Source organism: Lemur catta, chromosome 4 (assembly GCF_020740605.2).
Source record: "Lemur catta isolate mLemCat1 chromosome 4, mLemCat1.pri, whole genome shotgun sequence".
In the NCBI taxonomy this organism is placed as follows: Eukaryota; Metazoa; Chordata; class Mammalia; order Primates; family Lemuridae; genus Lemur; species Lemur catta.
Window position 1 is genome coordinate 78847916 of NC_059131.1, and position 24620 is coordinate 78872535.

Genomic DNA, 24620 nt, shown 5'->3' on the forward strand with positions numbered 1-24620 from the left:
AAATTTGGAAAATCCCCAGCCTAGCCACATAAAGGATGAAAAAGTGTGCACAGGTGCACCGACAGACCCTTTGATAAGGGGACTAGCATGGCTAGAAGGAAGCCAGGTTCTAGTCATCAAGACAACGGGGAATGAACCTGAGCATTTCAGAGACCTTCCAGGCAAGCTAGAAGGCTGAGGACAAGGTTTCCAGAGAGGTGCTCAAGGTCAGCACTCACTGCCCAGTGTTGCCTCCAGGCGGTGCTCCCTGCTTTCTGGCACAGTGCTCCTTGGCCACCACAGCCATGGCTCAGGCCAGCCCAGGTGCAGCTCAGGCCACTGTTCCTGAAGGTACATGCTATAAACCTTGGCAGTGATCACACAGTGCTCTAATTCTTTAGGTTTGCAGAACGCACGAGCTGTGGAGGCATGGCTTCCTCCACCTAGATTTTAAAGGATGCTATGGACAGCTTTGAGGCCCAGAGATTTCTCACAGAGACAGAGCCACCACCAAGACTCAGGAACTGTAGAGCCACCAGCGTGTAACACCAGGCTGGGGAAACTATAGGCACAAGACTCAAACTTGTGACAACTGCTGGGTGGACTGAGCCCAAGAAAGCCACAGTGGCAGGGCTGTCTAAGGCCTTGGGGGCCCAGCTCCCACCCCAGTGTGCCCAGGATGTGGGACGCAGAGTCAGAGAAGGTCATCTGGAGTGTTAAGATTTGATGGTGTTCACCCTGTTGGGTTTGGGCTTACTTGGGACCAGTTACCCCTTTCTTCTTGTCTGTTTTTCCTTTTTAGAATGAGAACGTCTATCCTATGCCTGTCTCACCATTGCATTTTGGAAGTCGATAACTTGTTTTGATTTCACAGGCTCACAGCTGGGGGAATTTGTCTCAGGATGAATCATGCCTTGAGTCTCAACCATACGATGCTGAGATGAGACTCTGGATTTTTGAGTTGATGCTGGAAAGAGTTAAGACTTCGGGGCTATCGGAATGGACTGAATGCATTTTGCATGTGAGAAGGACATAAATTTTAGGGGCAGAATGCTACGGTTTGAATGTGTCTCCCAAAAGGCCTGTGCTAGAAACTTAATCCCCAACGCAACAGTGTCGGAAGTGGGGCCTGAGAGATGATTAGCCCATGAGAGCTCTGCCCACATGAACAGATTAATGCCTTACAGAGAAAGTAGGTTCTGCGTAAAAGGATGAGTTTGGCTCCTTTTTCTTGCCCTCTCACTGCCTTTCTGCCATGGTATGATGCAGCAGGAAGGCCCTCACCAGATGCCAGCCCCTTGATATTGGACCTCTCAGCCTCCAGAACCATGAGCCAATAAATTTCAATTCATTATAAACTACCCAGTCTGCAGTATTGTTATAGATAGTGGCACAAAACGAACTAAGACAAGTGTACACCATCAGATTTTGTGATCAAACTGACAACCTGACAACAAAAACCTTAGAAAAATTAACTTTTCTCTGCTACTTAAGACATGAATATATTTCTAAATTCATACTCAAATGCATACATCTTTTTGATGCAATAGAAATAACCCCAAAAGAGGAACATACAAGTACTAACAGACTGTAGAGTTTGCTCAGGGTGAGATTTATATAAGCCATCTCAAAAAGGCAAGAGACTTGTGGAATCAGAATGTGGTATGGTTACACAACTCTGTGCACATGCTATAAACCACTGAATCGTAACTTCAGAAGTACGAATTTTATGATATGTGAATTATCTCTCAATTTAAAAAGAAAATGTCTTAATATTATAAATACTATCAGATGTGCAAACTTACCAAAATTCTTTTACGATCCTTTTCTGATAAAAACTTCACTGGTGGGTATTTCTGGGTAAAGCTGTATAACATGAAGGGATTAAAAAAGAAAAAAATCAAACATCTCATTTGAGTATTTTCTCCTACCATCAAAGCAAATGCCAGAATTTAGAACTGTTACTGTTTGCTCCTTCTCTCTACTCTGAATGAGTGTTGGAGGAACCAAGTGTAACTGGCTAACTTGAGTTCAAGAAATATCTAATCTGCTCCTTGTTTAGAATCAAGCTAAGGATATGACTTGAGATTCTATTCCTGAGAAGCAAAAATTTAAAAAGCAACAGGCAACCAGCAGCCGCTAAAGCAGAGCAGGCACTACCCCTACTAGTCCAGTTAAAGACACACGATGAGGGAGGAGGTGGCATTCTCTTCCACTATGTTTGGGTCAGAAGTCAGAAAGCAGTTTTGTGAAGTCACAGGCCCAGTGCTGGAGGACTGCCTCACAAGAGTGAGAAAGGTATCTGTAAAACTCTGTCTCCTGTTCCGGCAGTTCCACAATTGCAGCGTCCCCCTCTGAGCAGTGTCCCTGAGTAAAATGACTGAGCATCAGCACTGTACGTCTCTTACTTTCTGCTCCCACCCTATCTTAAGTCTTACCTTATCTTTGGATGCCCTCCTGCCCCTCCCAAGGCGCCATGGGTCCCCAGCCCACACTGATGTTCAAGGAGCAGGGTAACACAACCAGTGCATAAAATGTCAGTGAGAAGTGATAACTGCAGATTTGAAATGTACATTCTTAAAGTGATTCAGTTAGGAGCAAAAGTGCTTTAAATAAAATCCAAGAGATCCACTTTGTTATTATTTTAATAGGTGAGATGGTGGGCCAGTGGCACTGTCCCAATCCCTTCCCTGTCCCCAGCACCAGCACAGCTCTAGGATACAGACTGCATTTCCCTAATTGTCACTGAACTGAAGAGAATATGACAGGTCATTGGACAGAAGCCCTTGAAGCAGGGCTTTCTCATCTCCGGAAGCATGTCTACATTGGAGCCACGGCACTTTCTTTCACAATGCAGATGCTTCCCCTACTAAGAGTTCCCAAATTCTCAAAAGGTCAAGTTTCCTTGCAGACTACATACAAAATCAGATAGGAGAGTCTGAGGGTACAGGTGGGAACCCTGGCTTTCCCCCTTGTTGGTTCTGTAGACCCCCACACAAGCCCCCCAACAGCACTGTGTACCTCAGGGCTTCCTCCTCCACCCAGGGGGAGCAACAGCTCCCCACCCCCGGGACTCCCTGAGTGCTTCATGAATGTCATCTACGTCTGGAGTAGGGGCAAATTCTGCCTTCAGTCAGGGCCCCGCTGGAAGACTGGAGGGAGCCAATAGATGCCTTGTTTGCCACATAAAACTTCTTGTCATTCCATCTCCTCCCTCAACTACTCAGCTGGGGAATGGCACCATACATCTCAGCATTGTCTGCACGCACCCCTCACACCTGCCCCGATTTCTGTTTTTTTTGGAGACAGAGTCTCACTCTGTTGCCCAGGCTAGAGTGCCCTGGCATCAGCCTAGCTCACAGCAACCTCAAACTCCTGGGCTCAAGAAATCCTCCTGCCTCAGCCTCCCAAGTAGCTGGGACTACAGGCATGCACCACCATGCCTGGCTAATTTTTTCTATATATTTTTAGTTGTCCAGCTAATTTCTTTCTATTTTTTTTTTTTTAGTAGAGACAGGGTCTCACTCTTGCTCAGGGTGGTCTCAAACTCCTGAGCTCAAACGATGCGCCTGCCTCGGCCTCCCAGAGTGCTAGGATTGCAGGCGTGAGCCACGGAGCCCGGCCTCCGATTTCCTGCATTCCTTGGAGCTCACACGTGCATGCCTCCAGCCTCCAGCCTGGAGTTCCACACCCAGCCCCATGGCACAACTGAATCCCCCACCCCCCTGCAATCTCGGGCACCAGGGATCGCTGGTGCCATCTCTGACTTATCACTTTCCTTCACTTGCTGTGGGAGTTCCTCCCCTAGCCTCTGTGTGGTTTTAGAGGCAGTGCCACACGGGAGAAGGGTGCACAGCTACACAGCAGACATGCCGGGAGAGAAAGTGAATCCGTGAGCGGAGGCACAAGGCTGCGCCATGGCACCCCGGGAGCGAGCACGCCTGTGTGGCTATGGAAACAAATTTCAATCCAAGTTGTGAGCTTAGAATAGTCCCCATCTGAAAGCTTAAAATGAAATTCGGTACGCTATTTATACCAGAAGGAAAACAGCGAACTGTTTTATAAGAGGAAGTGTACTTCAAAGAAATAAAACTGAAGCAAAGGCACAGATGCTCCTTGCTCGACACACACATTTTCGGGCGGGGTGGGGTGGACTCAGAAATACTTCCAACCCTGTGTGCTAAAACCTTTAATTTAAAAAACGAAAAATAGGTTGGGTTCCTTGCCTTGCTACCAAGTTTTAGATTTCATATGATCAAGTTATTAAACTCTTAAAAAACCGTCTTACACCCCTCACGTCTTCCTTTGAGAAGTCACACACACAAAGCTGTGAGGAGCAGGATGGGGAAAGCGCCTTCCAGGCCTCCTTAGCACGCGCCTGCCTCCCTGCAGTCAAGATGACAGACGACGTGACCCTGGGGGTGCTACTGACTAGGCCACACCCTTGGCCACAGCTGGGTGCTTGACAGCACCTGCTGACCTGACCCATCCTGGGCAGTGGGCACCGGCTTCTTAAAGGCCTCCAGGAGGTGAAACTCCTACCCAGTGGACTGACTCATCCATTGTCTGAGCAGTGTTTAAAGTGGGCATGAAGCCCACATCCTGAGTGTGAGAGATAAGCAAGGGAGGCAGAGTGAACTGGATAACAAATCTTTTCTTAAACCCCCGCCCCGCATTAATCCTTTACTAAGTATTTTATGCCATTCCAGACTCTAACCTTACTGTTTAGTAGGCTAGTCAGTAAGAAGTATTCTTATTCAGAATTTAAATTAGCATCATCATTTGCTATCTATTCAAAGAACTCTTGTTTTTTTTCAGAGACAGGGTCTCACTCTGTCACCCAGACTAGAGTGTAGTGGCATGATCATAGCTCACTGCAGCCTTGAATTCCTCATCTCAAGCAATCCTCCTGCCTCAGCTTCCAGAGCAGTTGGGACTGCAGGTGTGGCCACCATACTTGGCTAATTTTTTTTTTTTTAGAGATAGGGGTTTCACTATATCGTCCCAGCTAATCTTGAACTCTTGGCCTCAAGCAATCCTCCTGCCTTGGCCTCCCAAAGTGCTGGGGTTATAGGTGTAAGCCACTGCACCCGGCCTATTCAAAGAACATTTAAAGATACCAAGATGAAATTAAACAAATGGCATATAATCAAAGTATTAAGCAATGGGGCTGTGATAACAGAAAAAGCCCACATATAATCCACTTAAGCTTCTACAGAGATTCCATCCTCATTTCTTTCCCTATATAAATATAATCTACAACTTTCAAAAATATCTGTATTTCTTGGGAGCCACATTGCTCAAAATGACAAGCACATCAAGAAAACATATTTCCAGTTACAGTCTTATCTTGCCAGCATCAAGATGGTTGTTTGATCATTCTTACCACACAAGTAGTCAAGAAAAATAAAACTAGACAGAGCTCCATCAATTTCCACCACCAAGCCTTGTCAGTCCTGTCTGTATTGACCTCCTAACTGAAACAGTGACGCAGGCTCGCTGGTCACCTGGCTTGCTCACCACCATGGATAACAGAACCATCCCAGAATAAGTTACCAATAAACAGACCCAAGAGGCCAATGCTCACCCTCTACCCATACTGTACAGGTGACTTTCATGGTATGACAAGAATGAGATACTGGTGAGTTCTTAGGATTACATTTTTACACTTGTACTTTTCTTTCCAGTTTTAAAGTACAAAGAACATCACAAAAGCATCAAAGGGAAGCACATAATTCTCATATTTCGAGATATCATTCACAAGCTATTGCCCAAGGGAAGTTACCTGATTCATTTTTCTTTTCATAAATAAATGACTATTACTGTCCAAAGAAAATGATCACCAGTGGACAGAATTTTTTTTTGGCCAACATAAAACCTGCCTTTCAGCTTTCCTTTTACAGAATTACTCAGTTGAGAAGCAATATTAACTATTGACCTTAAAACAAAAAATATACATACCTTTTTTCTAAATCTCTGATTTTTTCTCTTAGTGGTTCAACAATCTAGAACAATAACAATCAAAATCAATTTTAAAATAAAAACACAGTCCTTGGCCACTTTCACCCCATTCTGCCATTTCAGATAAGCATGGCATAATCCAAAACACGTTTTAATTTTTTCTACAAATTCACTTCCAGGTTGAAAATAAGATAGACCACTTTAATTACAATGCTAGAATTGAGCTGATAAGTTGTATGTTAGAACTCTTATTCCATAAATGCCTAATGAAAAATTAACCTTTTCACTCACCCACCTTACTAGGGAGAATGTAAAAAGTGTTTCAGGTTCATAAAAACAGGTATATCAACACTACTGGTCCCTTTTTAGGAAGAATCCCCTAAGCTCAGGTCATGAAAACTTAACATCTTATTTCTGCAATTACTATATATTCATGTTATCAGCTGCAGCACTTAAACTGCCAAGCTGTGAGTCAACCCGCATCCATGTGTGGGAAGAAGGCGAGTCTGGGCAGAAAGAGACCACCCAAGGGCTTCCCTATGACTCTGAATTTGTCTTCAAATCCCCAGTGACCTCCCAGTGCCCTCACCAATAGTCCTTGTTATAACCATCTAGCTGTATCTATATTTCTTTATCTATAAAGTATAAGCAATTATTTTAAAACAGGAGTTGTATAATCAAGCAGAGGTGCTAGCTTTTAGGTAGGTAAGTGTGTGACTCCCCCATCTGTGCATATAAAGATGTTTCTCAGTCCTAGCAACTGATTTGGGGCCATTTTCCTTCCAGCATCTGCTCAGGTGAGTGGATGTTGGTACGGGCTTCCGTCTCTTAAAGGTAATCACTTCCCTTCCTCTAAGAAAGGCTCATCTAAAAAGTCATGTAAAAGTGTGAATCCATTTTGACTTTAAGGCAGAATTTGTTTTAATAAGTCACACCTTTATGAAAAAATGGACCAACAGTGACAGAGACTGCATCTACAGGCTAACAAACAGAAAACTTCCTCTTAAGGGAGTAATTTTTTGAAAGACGGTTTCAAAATCACACAGAACAGCATCAAGCTACCACAATAAAGAAAAAAGCACAAGCAAAGGAAGTGAAATTGACAAATGTATCAATAAAATAGAAGCAAATAGGAAAAAGAGACTAACCTCTTCAATCCTGCTTTCAATTTTGAGTTCACTGTTTTCCTGGATAGACCTGTTAAGTAGAAAGCTACAAAACTGAGATCAATTGACTTTGTGACCTGAAGATTTGTATTTGAACAAATTACCATAATACAGACCAAACGCTGCAGACCACCTCCCTCTCCGGCCCGCCCAAGCATCAGTCATGTGTACCAATTCCCGCCAGAAGGGGACGCACCAGAGGAAAATGAGACAACTGCAGGGAGCCAGGGAGTGGGGTGGGGGGGGATCTCCTTAAATCCATCTGTGAACGTATTCAGCATTACCTACTGGATTGTTTCTGTTAAACTAAAATAATCTCACTTCCATGTTACATCCAACACAAGACTTTAAATTAGAAGCAGGAAGTGTCTATAGAAGTACATGTTTGTTTGCTGGACTTTCCTGGGGATTTAGTGCAAAATGGAGTTTTCTAAATAAAACCACAGAGCTCCTTTAAATGAGATCTGAGCACCCCGCCTAGACACACACAGCAGCCTTTGTCAAGAGACAGATACATGCCCTGGTGGTAGGAAACAGATCAACCTCACACCACCTGGAAAAACCAACTACACATGAAAGGCCTCCCGGGGGCACAGGAAATTTTCACCCTTTGTAGACTTGTGCAGTCATATTAAAACTGCAATACCAGCTTAACCATCACAGTTGTGATTGTTATTCTTGCATTTTTTAATGCCACATAACAAAGTGTAGCAAATTTAAGTGGAAAACTGCTACAAACAGTGCCAAATTTGTTTTTGTAATGAATACTACTTTTTGCTGATTTTTTTAAGGCTTTTCTTTTTTAATTTGGTAAAGAGATAATTAACACGAGGATTTTCATTCTACAAGAGTCCCTTCTGCCCCATTAAGAAACACAAATAATACACACAGACATAATCCTGGGATAGATAGGTAGGTGGTCTCCACACCCAACCAGCTGTTTCCCTAAAACAGCTCCTTTCTCAAAAGGCTTTGCCAAAGCCCCTCGGTGTTCTTGCTCAAGCCACCCAGAAATGCACTTTCCATTTTAGTAGTGTGAAAGCTGGGGTCAGCCCTCTATTATCTACTCAAAGAGGGAGAGGGAGGAGGCTGCTGACCACGGCTTTACATCTGTGTTTTACTCTGGTCAATGTTAAAATCAGCCAATCCGCTACATTCCTGGAGAATACCCAGAGGAGAAAAGCAACAGCCCAGATGTGTGAATAACAAAAACTGTTTCATTTCTTAAAAATATTCCAAAATTAACCCATGCCATCAATGGTATATAAGCACCAACCGAAATGTATCTATAAAACCCAACCATAATACCTAGGTAATTAAAAACAATTACCTCATATTAACGAAGTTGCCCCAAACAGCTGTAAGAAAAAGGAAAACAAGTCAGTATCTGAGTTCACAACATACAGGGATTCCAATTGATAACATTTTAAATTTTAACCAGTATTTTAAAGTTCACTAAGAAAATTATAGTTCATAAAGACAATAAAATACATACTTTGATTTCAAAGAATTAATTCCTATTAAAAAATTAAGTGGAAAACACAGTCAATATGTTCACCTTTGAAAAAACACTATAGCCAACTTAATATAAGTGGAGAGTTTATTTGGCCCAAGTTTGAGGAAAGCAGCCCAGGAACATAGACTCAAGTTGCCCTGAACATACACTCTGATTAGCAACAATTACAAGTAGGCTTTTAAAGGAAAAGAAGATTCAGTTATTAAATTACCAAGAATTTCCATTAAAATAACATAAGCTATTAATCGGCTACACATTGTTCTTTGTATCCCAAATTCCAACAACGTGAAAATTATGAGTGAGGCAGCTAGTCTGGAATAAAATACCTTTAAACAATTGCCCCCAGGTATTGGGGGTGGTAGAGACTTAAGTCCCACACTTGCACACCTTAGACTGCTCTGAGCTATCCTTTGGGGTTTGGAGTTCAAGGTTGCATGTTTTGATGAAAAGTATGTCCTCTACCTCTGTTTGAGGAAGAACTAGTCACAAAAAATAAAGAATCGCATGCCTGAAAAAGATCCTAGGTTGCAATTCAACCTCTCCCTTTAAGTGTTGATGAAAGCAAAATCCAGAATAGTTAAATAATGGCCTAAAGTGTGGCTTAACTCCAATTGGAGGGCCACTCTGGCTCAGCACTTAGCACATCTCCCTTCCATTATAGCATCTTGTCTGCTGGTCTCCCTTTCCGATCACAGGCACCTGGAGGGCAGGTTACCGTGTGTCTGTGTACAGCTGCCCATCAGTGCATGTGTCTAAATCAGCCCTGACCCAACAGTGAAATTTTTATCTTGGAAGACTCTAAAACATAATATTAATATTAGACCATGAGAGCTCACTTTAAGTTACTGAGCAGAGGATTATTCTGTAAAGAAACCTTTCCTGTGAGTGAGTGGTCCTAATATTTTGTACACATTCACATGGCCACTCCCCAGATACTGAAGGCCTCCTAAGTGCCAGGTGCTCTTGGGTGCTTCCAGGTGCTGGGGACAAAGAGCAAATACAAACACCCTCCCTGTCTCCCAGCTGGCGATTTTATGAGTTTGGGAAGGACTTAAGGTTCGCACTGCCATCCTCCAGCATACCCCCATAAGAAATTCCCATTGTCAAGAAAAAGAATGTTAATTACATAAAGGCACATCTCTCTTCAAATAGAGGAGAAAACTATTGATAAAAAAGACAGCAAAAATAACTAAAGAAATGAGTGTCAAAAAGTGGGAAGAGGGAGAAAATAAAATAAAGCTACACTAGATTCACTTTTTCATTTAAAAAAATAAAAACTGCTTACATCTTTGGGCCACATGGTTCTACTTTTGAGTATTATTCTCAGGAAATAAATACATATATAGGAAAGTTGCCTTCACAAATATCACGGACTTATTTATAATCACAAATAGAAAGAAATAAACTGAAACATTCTACAATTAGAAAATTGCTGTATAAATTATAATATAGCCATTCATTGAAATCAGAAAGCCGTTAAACATGACTATGAAACTATTAATGTATTATAACATAACACAGTTATGGTAGTACCAGACGAAAAAAATATATATATACAGTATGATTTTCAGTACTAAAAAATACTTTGGGAAAAAACACTGTGTGAAATTGTCAAAATACTGAGTGTAAACGGTGGCATGAGTAATTGTTTATTTTTCCTTGTACTTCAGTGCTTACTTGGCCTTTTAAAAAGGAGGGGAGAGATTTTTAAAAACTTGCTAAACTCCATGCCATGGTATCCTGTTCTCATCTTTCTAGACACTTGGGGAATGTCTGGGTCAACCCTCAGCTCAGACACAAAGCACTGCTGCCACCACCACAAAGCCCACAAAGATCACCAAGAGCCACCAGGTGCCAAACTCAGGAGCATTTTTCTTTATTGTGCTATATCTCAAATAAATACACTGTCTCATTCTGGCTTTAGGATTTAGCTGCTTACTAAAGTAAATGAAGAAGCAGTCCCCCTCTTTCTATGCTATGGAACCATCCACTCCTTCATGTGTCTTCTGGTGGGTGGCACATTTGAGAGGCTTTTCAAATTATTCCAAGTTATTATTCAGTTTTTTCTTTCCAACCTTTTCTTTAGTCAGTTTAAAATGTCCATTTCAGAAATGTCTCTCAATCCTACCCCTTAGTCCAGAGGTCCCCAACCTTTTTGGCACCAGGGACAAGTTTCATGGAAGACAATTTTTGCATGGATGGGGGTAGGGGGGAGGAGGGAATGGCTTGGGGATGATTCAAGTGCATTACATTTATTGTGCAGTTAAACCTCTCTGCTAATGATAATCTATATTTGCAGCTGCTCCTCAGCACTAGCATCACTGCCTCAGCTCCACCTCAGATCATCAGGCATTAGATTTTCATAAAGAGCATGCAACCCAAACCCCTTGTGTGCACAGTTTACAGTAGGGTTCACACTCCTATGAGAATGCCGCTGCTGATCTGACAGGAGGCAGAGCTCAGGTGGTGATGTGGGTGATGAGGAGGGGCTATAAATACAGATGAAGCTTCCCGCACTGCTCAGCATGGCCAGGTTCCTAACAGGGCATGGACCAGTACCGACCGTGGCCCAAGGGGTTGGGAACCGCAGCCTTAGTCTATTTCAGAGCACTGAAGGCTGCCTCCCGTCCTGGACACCTTCTCCTTCCTTGACCTGGATCTCCTGAGCCCTCTCCCCTTGCCCACGGGTCCTCCTTGAGCATCTCTCCCTGGGGAAGCAGGTGAGGGCCATGTTTACCAGGATCAGCCCTGGGGAACGATGTCAGAGCCACAGCTTCACCACCTTTTAAAAATGTTAAGAATGGATGTAAGTGGATATGGCCCAAATCCATTTCTGTGGCCCAGACTTCTCCTTGAGGCTGGAGATGTGTCTGCAGATGTGCACCAGAAGAGCAGAGCTTCATGAATCTCTTTTCCCTTCTCCTCCTCTCCATTCAGACCTCCAAAGCCCCGCCTGCAAGGGACTCTCCACCCTCCTGAAACCACTGTCCATCCCCAAAGCTTTGGCTCTGTCTGCAAGTGGTCTGTGCATTCGCACCTCCAAAGCGCATGTGAGCACTTCATTCTCAGGAACGCATCCTCAATCTCCCTGCTCCAGGGGACATTGGTGCACCACCAGCTCCCCCTACCACCACAGGGCTCAACAGCATTTTGTTCTAATTGTGGCCTAGATGGTCTCCTGCAAGATGAGTTGGTTTCTTACTCACATTTGCAACACCAGACACATCTGGTCCAGCACTAAAACTACCTGAATGTATGCCAAGGAACTTTTCCCCTTTTCATACATTTATCCCTTGCTTACTACTTTTTATCTTCAGAAGTTGTATAACCAATTAATTTTTACTATGTTTTTATATCAGGTGTTTTGGCCTCCTTTCAATTTATCAAGAGCTCCACCTACTTTCCTTTGGAGAACAGAAGGGAATTTAGCACCTAGCACAGACCAAAGTGTACATGTGCTATACACACACACACACACACACACACACACACACACACACACACACACACACACAGCAAGCAGGACAAACCCCTGCACTGCTGCAAACTTATTCCAAGGGGGAAACCACAAGTGATCTCCAACAAGCATGGAGCCCTTCTCCTGTAGTCTTGGGTAGAATAGCCCAGAAAGTTGCAGGGCATAAACTTTAAAAGTTAAAACATTACTTAAAATTAATGTTGCTTTTAAAATTTTGCAACCTGCTTGAGTATTTCTGGCCCAACCATTTGCCTCACTGCCCATCCCCCTCCCTCTTTGTCTCTTTCTATATGCCTTCTCCCCTTAAATACTGAGTTCGTAAATCCTGCTTAGAAAAAAAGTTATAGGTTTGTCTGTGGCTTGTGTTTTTCCCAGGTACACCCTCAAACTTTGGCTTAATAAACCTTTATTTATTGATATCTTTGTCTCAGTCACTTATTTTGAGTTGTCAGGCTTAAAACTGAATTCCCTTACACAGCTTTCAAGATAAATTAATTTATTCTAATTTTTAATATAAATTTTGAAAATACTTCATATGCAAACTGAGGCAAACCAGTTTCACAATTCTCATGATGTCTGTATTAAACTTCATGGTATGCAGAGCAATCCAGCTCAAGAAAACCTTCACATACACATTTTTATTTAGGGCAAAAAATTGAGTTACTTTTAAGGGTACCATTAGAAATGAGTGTCCCTTTTCCAACAAAGAAAAAATTAAAATGTTAACCCCATACTTTCATAGTCTCTATGAGTATAACTTGGCTTCTTAAATAATCAGCTATTACTTGAGATAAATCCTTTCAGAACTCAGTTTCTCAATCTGAAGCCTGTGGATCTCCATGGATTTGTGAACGAGTTTCACAAAGTCTAGAGGGGAAAATACCTACATGTAAAATCGTGTGTCCAGGGCTTTCAAAAGACCTCCAAGGAGTTCAAGACCCCAAGCAAATTAAAAACCACCAATTCAGAATCCATAAAAGCTTGGAATTTTAAGAGGCGCATTTGTTTTAGAATAGGGATAGATCCTGAGTCCCTGAATGCTGGGGCACAGAGAAAGCAGATTCTTCACCAGGAATGCAGATCTGGGGAAGCCATTCCAAAGGCCCTATTTTAAGTACTGTTATGATGCTGGATCACACAAAACTGCCATTTCCATTTTACACTTGTCTGTTTTAAATGTCTGCAATATGCTTTAGTATGTTTTTATTAGGCATTCGGAACACCATTTTAAACCAGAAAGCATATGTACTTTTATACTAAGTCATACGAAGAAGTGTGACTTAAGGAAACTGCTCTCCTACTGCCCTTACATGGGCATACACCTATGCAACACACATGCAAGGCAGGCCCTTATATACAATATGACATCCTGGAAACCAGCGAGTCCCCAACTGCATGCGGACTTCATGCAGGCTTTGCCTTCCTTTTCCCGTGTTTCCTAAAATTCTTCCTTGCTCATCCACCAGCATTCACGCGACTTGATGCTACCCTGCACACATCACTTCACTGTCTGGTAGGCAATGGTGGGGCTGTGACAGAAATGCAGATGTCCAGGGAGGTCCCCCAGAGAGGAGGCTTGGAGAAGGCCTCCCAAGTCTGAGCTTCCTGACAAGAAGCAGTGGGGGTCCACCTCAGACCATTCCTGCCATGGAAGGTGGAGCACTGGCATAGGCTAGATGCTGGGGAAGCTACCCCGTTCATCGAGACCCAGGCCTGCAGGACTGCCCCAATGGCGTGACCCAAACAGCAGCAACAAAGGGCTCCAGTACAGGGAAAATGCAGGTCTGTTTACTGAGCCCTTGCTAGGAGCCCAGCAAAGCATGAGGTCCCCCAGCCAGGGTTCCTTAACCCACACTGCCCTTTACGTGGAAAAGGCTCTTCAGGACCAGGACCTACAAGCACTGAGATGGGCGGCAGTGGAGCATGGGGATCGACTGTCCAGTCCCAACCAGTAAAACCCAGGGCTTTCCAGGCCTGCAGGGCCATATTGAATCAGAATCTTTGCAGAGGGACTCTGGCACCCAGAATTTAAAAGTGCCCCAGGTGACTGTGACCTGGTGAGGGTGGAGAACCAGCAACCTCAGGGATCTGGGGACCTTCCACCACCACTTGTTGCCCACCTCTGTTCACAGAGTCCAGGCTCAGGCCACTCTGCCCTTGCCGTTCCTCCAACTTGCCAAGCCTGCCATGCCCCAGGGCCTCTGCACTCACTCTTCTCCCAGCTGCCTCTTCATCTTTGTCCCTCTGTTCATCCAGCTCTCAGAGCAAGTTACCTTATCAAAGAGGTCTTCTCCCCAATCTATCTGTAAGAACACCACCACCAACACCCCATTTAGCCTTTTTCTTCACAGCACTTATCACCAGCTGATACACCTATCTATTTATCTATGAATCCATGCTTATTGCCTATTTCTCCCTCATAAAACGTAAACTCCAAGGCAGTAAAAATTTTCTATGTTTTGCTCAGTGCTGTTATCCAGGGCACTGACATGGATGAATATAATAAGTGCTCACTAAATATCTGCTGAAACGATGAATGAAAAGTTCCCCCAAATGACTGGGAATTGCTGCTCCAAGGCAGGAGTCAGCAAATTCTTTCTGTAAAAAGAGCCAAAGAGTAAATATTTCAGACTTTGCAGGCAATATGATCTCTGTCGAAACCACACAACTCTACCACTGTAGGGTGAACACAAACAAAGACAATTCACGGGAAAGCATGGCTTATTCTCATACAGCTTCATTCAAGGACATGGAAATTTGAATTTCATATAATATTCAGGTGTTAAGAAATAGTATTCTTTTTGACTTTTCTTAACTATATTTAAAAATTGTTAAAAACTTTTTTAGCTCCTGGGTCTTACAAAAACCAGCAGTGGGTTGGATTTGGCCTACAGGCCACAGTTTGGTGACCCCTGCTATGAGGGACACCAGAATGGCCAGGCAATTCTGACAGAGGGAGTTTTCTTGTCCTTGAGGAGGAAAGAGCCAGCCACCCCCTGTCTATAACACAAGCCAGAGGTAAAGGCTGCAGCCCGCCAAGTCCCGGGCAGAGACGAGGCAAGTCACTAAGTCATGCAGGAGCATGTGAGCCACATGCACACAGGTGGGCTGGACTGGAGGGAGCCGGGGCAGGGCAATGCTGGCAGAGGCCCGCTGGGGTCCGGAAGAGGAGGCTGCAAGGTCCAGATGGGCCAGGCTGGTTTTCTTAACAAGCCCCAGGAGATTTTGTTAACAAACCACATATGGGCTCCACTGTGGATCCTTTTATATTATTCCAAGAAATCTGGATTTTGGTCAGTAGGCAATGAGCCACTGTTCAGGGTGTGATGAAGAACAGCAAGGTGCCCCAGCTTGCATCTCAGCACATCTGGAAGCAGGGGTGTGAGGGGCAGGCTGGCAAGAGAGAAGGTGGGTAGAAAGTAAGGAATGCAGGGGGTGCTGGGGGCAAGGACTGTGACATCACCAGACAAGAACACCAGAGGTGGAAGACAGCTGGGGCAGGGGTACAGGTCTGGGGTCAGCACCACTGGGTTTGAAGCATCCTATAGTATCCCATAGTGCGCCACACAGATATGTCCAACAGGCAGATAGAAACTGATGCCTGGAGCGTGGAAAGCCAGCGCCAACCAGAGGTGAGACTAGGGCCCGAGTGGGGTGCACATGGCGAAGGCTCCTCAGAAGGAGGCAACACCAGGTGGTGGCCACAGCCCTGGGGGATCTCATGACAGCACCAAGGAACACGCCCAGTAAGAGCAGCAACGTTTACCAAGCACCTAGCCCATGACAGCCTTTTATGCTCATTGTTTCTAATCACAAGGTCATGGCATTACTGCCAGCTCACTGCGCAGAAGACGGGTACCAAGAGGTATCCTGTGACTTGCTCAAGGCCACGCTAGTGCCCACCCATCCTCCTCGTGCCACCCATTCCAGGGGTGAGGCCTCATTCCAGGGCCTGCGTGACCTGTCCAGGGCTGAATCCTTCCCATCTGAAGGAAGAAGGCATCTTGTTCACTTCCAAATGTGTCTTCTAAGCTAACCCCCACCCTTGAGTGACATCACCCTCACTGAAATCCTTGTGGGGGCAACAAAGCAGGCTGTGATGTGAAAGATGCTCCCTGTTTCAGGAACGCAGATGGCAATTCCAACCTTCCACCACTCAGGGCAGGGACACGTTAATTGAGAGAAGTATTCAAAGTAGAAACCTTGTAGAGAGGGTACCCTAAGCACACTGAAAAAAAGTATTATTCACAGAGAAAGTTCCAGAACAATGCTCCTGTACACATTCTGCTGCTGGACTGTTTACTGCTCCTCTCAAGCTTTTCTGGGCATGTGAACTGCACCAAAAAGCCTCAAGTGAGCTGCAACTTTGTTGAGTGCTCACTGCAAAGCTGCGAAGGGTCATTGTGTTATTTATACAAAGGGAGCCTGCAAGATAGCACTGCGGAAACCTGTCCAAATATTCTTTGACACACCTCCCTTTGGGTGCAGGGGAGTGACTCTGCGTCCTCCCTTGAATATGGTGGGCTTGTGCTCCTTGGACCAAAGGAAGGGCATAAGGGACACTATGTGACTTCTGAAGACGGTCACAGATGGATGGTGCTTCATTCACTGGGACATTCAAACTCCGTGCCCTGGGCCGCCATGGGAGAAGTCTGAGTGCTCTGAGACGAAAGGTCACCTCAGGGCTCCCACAGCCAGTCCTCAGGGGCCAGTCTTGCCAGCGAGAAAGCCGCCTGCAAGTGGATGCTCTAGCCCCGCTGCTTGAGTCATCCCAGCTGAGGTCTCAGGAGTCACAAAACAAAGAGCCATCCATCCCCATTGCAAATTCCTGACCCACAGAAGCCGTGAGCATAATAAAACGGTAGCTGTTTTCTACCACTAAGTTTTGAAGTGGTTGGTTAAGCAGCCACCCTAAGCAGAACAGTCACCACCTGTAATCTATCGATGCCCTGGTTGCAGCACTCACACCAGGCTGGGTATGGGGCTGCCTCCCTCCCTGCCTGAAGCATCCCCACCAATTACATCTGCATGACTCCTGCTGGGAACAAAGGCACAGCTCTGCACAGAGACTGGCCCACCAGGTAAAAATCAAGAGCAAAGTCTGAAGTCCTGGGGAAATCATGACCCCCCAACCCAGCCTGCCCACTCCCACCCAACTGTACTCTTCCCGCCTCCCCCATCTGAACAAAACACTAAAAAATTAAGTGTGCCCAAGAAAGATGCACCCTGACTCACCCACAAAGAACCCCAACCACTCTAGTTGCACTGGAAAAGATCAAATACTCGACTCGCCTTGGATAAACTGAGGTGGCACAACCAAAATGCTTTCTCAAAGCAGATAAGAATATGCATTTTCCTTCTAGCAAGTATTTGATTCTACAGTTTTAAAGGCTAGAAAACAAAAAATAAGAAAAGCACTGAAAGTTTTATGTAAACCGACCAGAAGGTTCAAATTAGAAGATACTGTTTTTAGTTCTTCAAATTAGAAAGAGGTTGTGCAGAGGTGAGGGCACTTCCCAGTCTAATTCCCACCGAAAGGTGCTAAAGGTCAGAAGTTGACATACCCCAGAGAGTAGCAGTCACCGGACAGGCATTCTGCCTACTCCCTGACCTGAAGAAACTTCAGCCCCAAACCCTGGACCTTGCCCAGCCTGGACTCCTGAGCCCGCTGTGCGCAGCCTGCAGGCCTGTGCTAGTCCTGAGTGGTTACACGGGATGACGAATGCCCCAGATACAAAGGTAATGTGGGGCCTCCGAGGAGGGTCTAGTAACCAGTGTGCTCCACAAGCCTCAGGCAAAGGGCACCTGCTCATGAGACCTCCCTAAGGTCCTGGCCCTGCTCTCAGCCCTCCGGGAAGCCAAAACTCCAGGGAAGAGCCCAGAAGCAGGAGAGAGCTGCCCTCGGCAGCCCCAGCCGGCAGTTTCTGAAATCCAGCTATAAAACCCTTGTCAGTGACTCATACCTTCCCATACGCTTGCCTAATAAAATCCTACCAGCATTCCCAGGGGAAAAAAATCTTGCCCTAAGATGTTACTTTTTTTAAAAGGTGGCTAAAAGTATAGGACATAGAGGATTTTGTAGATGACATCTGGACCTTTAAAATGTCTTGACACGAAAAATGTCAATGTTAAGTGAAAAGGGCAACTTAGAGAATAGTACGTACAGCAGAGTCAATGTTTTGCTTTTTAAAACAACATACATTTTAAAACTACACGTATTTGTTTATTCTAGAAGAAAGTCTAGGGGACGTGAGGTAAGAAAACTTTTTTATACTTTTGTATTACTTTAATTTCTACAACTCACAGGAATAAGGTTTTAAGTACATTTGTACGTCTGTAGAGGATGCCGATTTTGTCTGTCTAGTCCAGGTAGGGTGATACCATGGCTTTCAAAGTAAAATGTAAAATCCCCCAAACTGTAACTAAGTTATCAATTAAAATCCTCCAAACCTGTGAATTAGAAGAGCCAGAAATTCAAAACCATTTACTTAACTACCTCAAGGAAATTTACTCTATTTTAAAAGCTTGGATAAAAGAAACTCCCTTGCGCAGGGAGCCCTCTGTCATGAGACAGGACAATGGCTGTTTAGACCACTGCTGCACAAAGGGGGTCTCTGGACCCTGGCAGCAGCATCACCTGGGAACTTGTTGGAAATGCAGGTTCCCAGGCCCCACCCAGGGCTTCTGTTATGGTCTGTTTCCCCCAAATTCACATGTTGAAATAATCAGCCCCTGTGTGGTGGTATTAGGAGGTGGGGCCTGTGGTGGGAGATTAGGTCATGAGGGTGGAGCCTCATGAATGGGATCAGTGCTCTTACAAAGAGGCCCAAGGGAGCTTCCCACCCTTCCACCACGTGAGCACACAGCGAGAGGGCACCATCCGTGAACCAGGAAATGGACCCACAACAGACACCGAATCTGCCAGCACCTTGAGCTTGGACTTCAGCCTCAGAACCGTGAGAAGTAACCCTCTGTGGTTTATTAGCCACCCGGTGTACAGAATGTTGTTATTGCAGCCTGGGGTAAGACAGCTTCCGAGTCAGAAACTCTGGGGTGGGGCCCAGCCATCTGGGCATCAACAAGGCTCCAGGTGACACTGATGCAGCCAAATCCGAGAACCTGTGCTGCAGGCAGCCCACCTTTGTCCTTCTCACCTGCTCTAATCCTCTCAAGACAGTCCATGTTTCAGTGAGACAGTCAGACAAGCATTAGAGAGACCCCTCTGAGCACACCCCTCCGCAGGCACACCTCTGTTCTAGAGGCCTCTTCTCCCTCTGCGTCGCCCTTCCACCCTTCTCTCTGGGACAACTTGCTGCAGACCCCCCACAGTGTGTCCTTCCTCATGTCCCCCCTCTCTGTGCCCACCCATCAGGCCCAGCCACTGCATTATCAGACCACCTCCTTGGAGGTCCTTCCTGTCATCTCCATGTGGCACTTCTCCCTCTTACCAAATGGTTTGTCCTGAAAGCTGCTGTCTTTGTCAACAAAGATGTCCAAATTCTCCAAACCATTTTGATTACCTGCTTCCAATTATCAAAAAGTCTTGAGTATGCATCCCCATGTTTATGTACCCCTGTACTATGTTCATTACAACAGAGATTTAAAAAATGTAAAAGGATGAGGCAAAAAGTGTGTGTGTGTGTGTGTGTGTGTGTGTGTGTGTATAGCAGTTCCACAAGCTCTTTCCCAGCACCCATGTTGGAGCTCCATGGGGTGTACACCCCCTCCCCCATCCTAACAACTCCTGGCACTGGCCCTTGCCCTGTCCGCTTGTCGCTTGTCCCACAGCCCGCTCCACGCCTCCATCGCTGCAGCAAGGAGGGCAGTGCAGTTCTGAGCACACCCGGCCCCGCAGCCTTCCCGACCCATAGAATGTCTTCTAGCTTCTTATACCAAGCTTTAAAGTTCTAAACATTGTGTTCTATCCTTAAGGGGTTTCGCTTACTCAGGAAGGCTCTAAGAACAACTGTGGGAAGAAACAGAACTTCTCACTACAAGTCTCAACTCATGCAAAGCCTTCTTTTTATTTAAATGGGGACACACTAATGATATAAATCTACCAGAGTTCTGTGCAACCATTTTGGTGAATGTGGTAGATCTCTGCATTGAAAAATTTTCTTTACGTATAAAGTAAAAAACCAAATCACAGGAAAATCAATGGTATGAAACCTTTTGCATTTTAAAAGCACCAAAATATATTTATTCTACACACATACAATGAGAAAAGGGAAGTTTGGGTGATTCACACATGCAGTACTAAACTGTCAACCAGTCACCTAAGGGAAGGCAAACATGGTCAGCTGGAAGGAAGCCAGCCTTTCCACATGCTCCCATACTGCCTGGAAAAATTGGGAACTAAACTTAAGCCCCCAAGACACGCAAAACTTCAATAACCCTCATACCTTACTGTCCAAGTTATAAACTACCCCTGACCACCAAGTGCCTTGGGCCCCAGGTACCAGGTTCTCCAGCTCTACTTAGTATTGGGCAGCAATGGTTCTGCAGAGAGAAAGCAACCTGCGTAGTGTAATGTTAATAATAAGTATACGACTAATTCTTAGAAATGCAATTAAGACACACTGTCTGCAAATCTTCACCCAAGAAAGTCACGTGCTGTCATTGGAAGCAGGATGACAATGAATTTGTACACACGTTTTGCTCATGGATATCACTCAGTGTTCTAGTCCATGGTGTTACCATTCAACAAGTAAACACTCAAAAATCTCTTAATCTGAAATTTAGAGTACAGCATTGAATCTGGGGAAGAGGGTAGGAAGGAAGAAGAAAGATGCCAGACCACTTCTGATCTCCAGACAGCAAAATGGGACTTTGATCCTGCAGATTACGACAAAGATTAACTGACAGAAAGTAGACTCTCCTTCCCCTCTCCCGAACTTCACTGCTTGGCGTGGTACCATAGAAAATGCTGCCACATTGTTTCTTTTGCTTTTTTCTACTTAAAGCTGATGTAGGCTCAACCTAAGGAAATGTGGCAATATTTTCTCTCAAACAATAGAAAATAGAATATATTTCTCCTAAGCCTACCAAATGAATGTATCGCCTGAGTTTTCTGATGGAAAGAATAGCTTCATTAAAAAAAAAGAAAAATCAATGGTATGAAACCATTGAGAGCAAGAAAAGGGGAAAATCCTTCCTACCCCATCCCAGCATCAGACAAGAAGGGCTGTGGAAAAGGTGAGCAAAGCCCTGCCGTTACCATGGTCCCGGCACCAGTAAGGCTCAAACCACATAAGAGACCTTATTTTTCAGGTGTACACACCCTGCTCATCCCCTTTGACCCAGTCAGTTCCCTGGCACGAGCAAGGCACGGACGGGGCTCCCAAGTGATGACGTCTCTGCTGAAAACTGCTGACACACACCAGCTCTGCTGCAGCACCACCGATTAAATTTGAGACTGTTTACGAATGCCAAAGGGGAGGGGCAGTACTAGTTAGAAAGAAAAAGTACATTCAGACTTCTCACCACAACTTCTAAAGGGAGGAACAATCATCTAACCAAACCCGGAATGCTAAGATACAACAGAACATGCAAAGTTACATTAATTTCTTCTAGAAGGTAGATCATTACGATTAAGAACCAGAAAAAAAGGTAAACATCTTATGGATTAGTGCAAAAGGCAAAGGAGAAATTTTTTAAAGAGGGATCATGGCCTTGGGGATAATTTTACTACTTGTTGTTGAAAAGTTTTGTCAGTAATATATTTGATACTAGATCTCTATGTAGAATGCTAAAGAGAAAGAAAATGGAAATAAACTTCACAAGAGCTAAGAAATGACCAAACCTTTCTGAGGGTCAAAAAGGAAGATCTGCCTAAATGAAGAGACATGCACTATTTCTGGACGGGAAGGCATTTTAATATGCATGAATTAAGAGGACTGTAATTTTTATCTTCTTTGCACTTCACTCTCTAGATTTTCTGCATTGAGCACCTTATTTTCCTATTTCCACATTATTTTGTAATTTTTAAGTGGGAGTTTTAAAAATCTTGACAGTTTGAAGTCAGCCTTTTCATTCTGGGTTCAAAGGGCAGAGAGAGAAAGCAGGTGGGGAGGAAACTAGGAGGCCCCCCTCCAAGCCACAACACCCACAGCGTGACCCCATCTGCCGCACCCCAACTGAGAGGGCACTGGTGCTCTGGGCTCATCCTCCCCAGGGCGTGGCCATTACAGGGACGGCCCCTGAGACACGGCTGTTCCTGGAGGTTAGCGTAACGTGCTTTGACAACTGCTTTGACAATGTCAGCCTTCATCAGAGAGGGTGGATGCAAAGTCCACGACTGTGTGCGGAACAGGCAGGCTGCAGGTGGGGGGGTGCACGTGGCATAGGGGATGGCTAGAGTGAAGGGCACGACAAAGGTGGGCATGTGCAGGGAGGTGGGAGCGAGGGTGTGGCTGCCTTAGGTGACCTCTGGGGGAGCAGGGCAGGGCCACGGAGGTGCCCTGCTGTGGGGCAAGTGCAAACCTGTATCTCCCTGCTCACCTAGAACAACCAGGGAGGGGGTGCGGGCCTGCAGACACAGTACACAGCAGCTTGGCAAAAATACTACTGTTCCATCAGAGGCATGGACCTTTCCCCATCTAAGCCGGGGAAACTGAGGCTATGGGGGATTCAATCCAGACAAAATGATGATTGGCCACCAGGGACCATCACACTACCCCCCCATTAGCCACCTCAGAGGTGTAAAGAAGGGGGACAGGGCTCCCACTGCAAGGCCACCAGGAAGACAGGATGCCACTGGGCAACCCACAAGACAAGGGCAATACCAGGAAATATCTCCAAATCCAATCCTCCAAAATACCTCCTGACCTCTCTTCCTGCAGGTACCCAACAGGGCTGTCTCAAAGTAACATTTCTTCCTGGACACATTTCATGAAAAGCCTACACCTCCACCTCACACCCATTAGGATGGCTACTATAATAGCCAAATTTAAAAAATAGTATGTGGTTGCAAGGATGTGGGAAATCTGAAACCCTCATGTACTACTGATGGGAATGCAAAATGGTGCAGCCGCTGTGGAAAACAGCATGCTGGTTCCTCATAAAGTTAGATTACTATATGGTCCTGCAATTCCACTTCTGGGAATATACTCAAAAAAAAAGAAAGCAACAACTCAAAGAGATGCCTGTATTTGCACATCCAAACTCACAGCAGCACTGTTCATGATCACCAAAAGGTAGAAAAACCCAAGTGCCCACAGACAGATGGATGGATAAACAAAATGTGTCTGTCCGTACAGTGGAATATTACTCAGCCTTTAAAAGGAAGGAAATTCTGACACATGCTGTAACATGGCTCAACCTTGAGGACATTATGCTGAGTGAAATAAACCAGTCACAAAAGGACAAGTACTGTATGATTCTACTCTATGAGGTACCCAGAGTAGTGAAATTCATAGAGACAGAAAGTAGAATGGTGGTTCCCAGGGCCTTGAGAGAGTGGGATGCTATTTAATGGATATAAAGTATCAGGTGGGGAAGAAGAAAAAGTTCTGGAGGTTGGTTGTAAAACAATGTGAATGTACATAAACAACTGGACCCTTAAAGATGATTAAGATGATAAACTTTATGCTATATAGCCTACACCTAAACTAACCCTACACCTAAGAAATGGGGTAGGAGCAGCACTAGGGTCTCCTCTGGTCCCTCTATGCCACCACAGAATCACTGTAGCAAGACTGAGACTTGGGGCAGCATGCTTAACTGCTCTGTGCCTCAGTTTCCCTATTTTTAAAATGGAGACAGCATCTCCCCCATCACTCCTCAATCACTCCTCATTGCAGGGTGATTGTAGCAGGTCCTTCCTCCTGCCCAAAGTTAGGGCTGCATTTCAGTAACTGCATTGGGGGGAGTACGGGGGACAGTTACTATATTAAGAACCTGGAATAGAAATTTTGCCTTTTAAATAATTACAAAGCACTGGTGTACACAGGGGAATACGAATTAGAATTAAATTCTACAGAACAGCAAAAGAAACTAAGCGGAAGAAAAGAAGATCCCGATTTGGCGGCATACAAGTTTTGCTGAGAAGCACCAAGTTTATGAGGCCCCATTATTCAGGGTTAATGACCATTTCCACAAGAGCCATCGCTGGTCTCTTAATGAGCGTCACATTAATTTGGTCCTTTTCCTGATGACAACTGAGCCATCCCACACTTTCAACCTTCTGTTGCTGATATAACCCAGCTGCCTGCTCACATCTTTAAAAAAAAAAAAAGAAGAAGAAAAAGCCAGGTCACCTACAGTATAGACGTATAAACGTCAACTAAATTCTCACTTTGAACCAGCATGTTTTGTTTTGATTTCTAAAAATACTATAAAAATATTCAAAGATACTCAGAATAACATTCCAAGATCTCACCACCCTAACAAAATTGTTTTCATTTTCTAGCACATTGAGACTCCTTCTGAAAACAGACTACTTTGAAGAAGTCCAAACGTTTTCTGCTGTTGCTTTCCTTCACTTACTTATTTTGGTTAGAGCAATTCTTAAAAAGCCTAA

General features: G+C 44.7%; 1 protein-coding gene across 2 annotated transcripts in view; it reads right to left on the bottom strand.

The window, feature by feature from the left end:
* Positions 1–24620, bottom strand: part of UXS1 (UDP-glucuronate decarboxylase 1) — an 84217-nt gene that overhangs the window by 48550 nt on the left and 11047 nt on the right. The window contains exons 2-5 of one of the 2 annotated variants that reach the window (XM_045550353.1): positions 8437–8464; positions 7089–7137; positions 5941–5984; positions 1785–1845 (exon numbers count right to left, since the gene is read on the bottom strand). In XM_045550353.1, coding sequence (XP_045406309.1) covers positions 1785–1845; positions 5941–5984; positions 7089–7137; positions 8437–8464 — 182 coding nt within the window. Of the gene's footprint in view, positions 1–1784; positions 1846–5940; positions 5985–7088; positions 7153–8436; positions 8465–24620 lie in introns of both variants that reach the window. The other variant, XM_045550352.1, reaches the window with a different exon arrangement.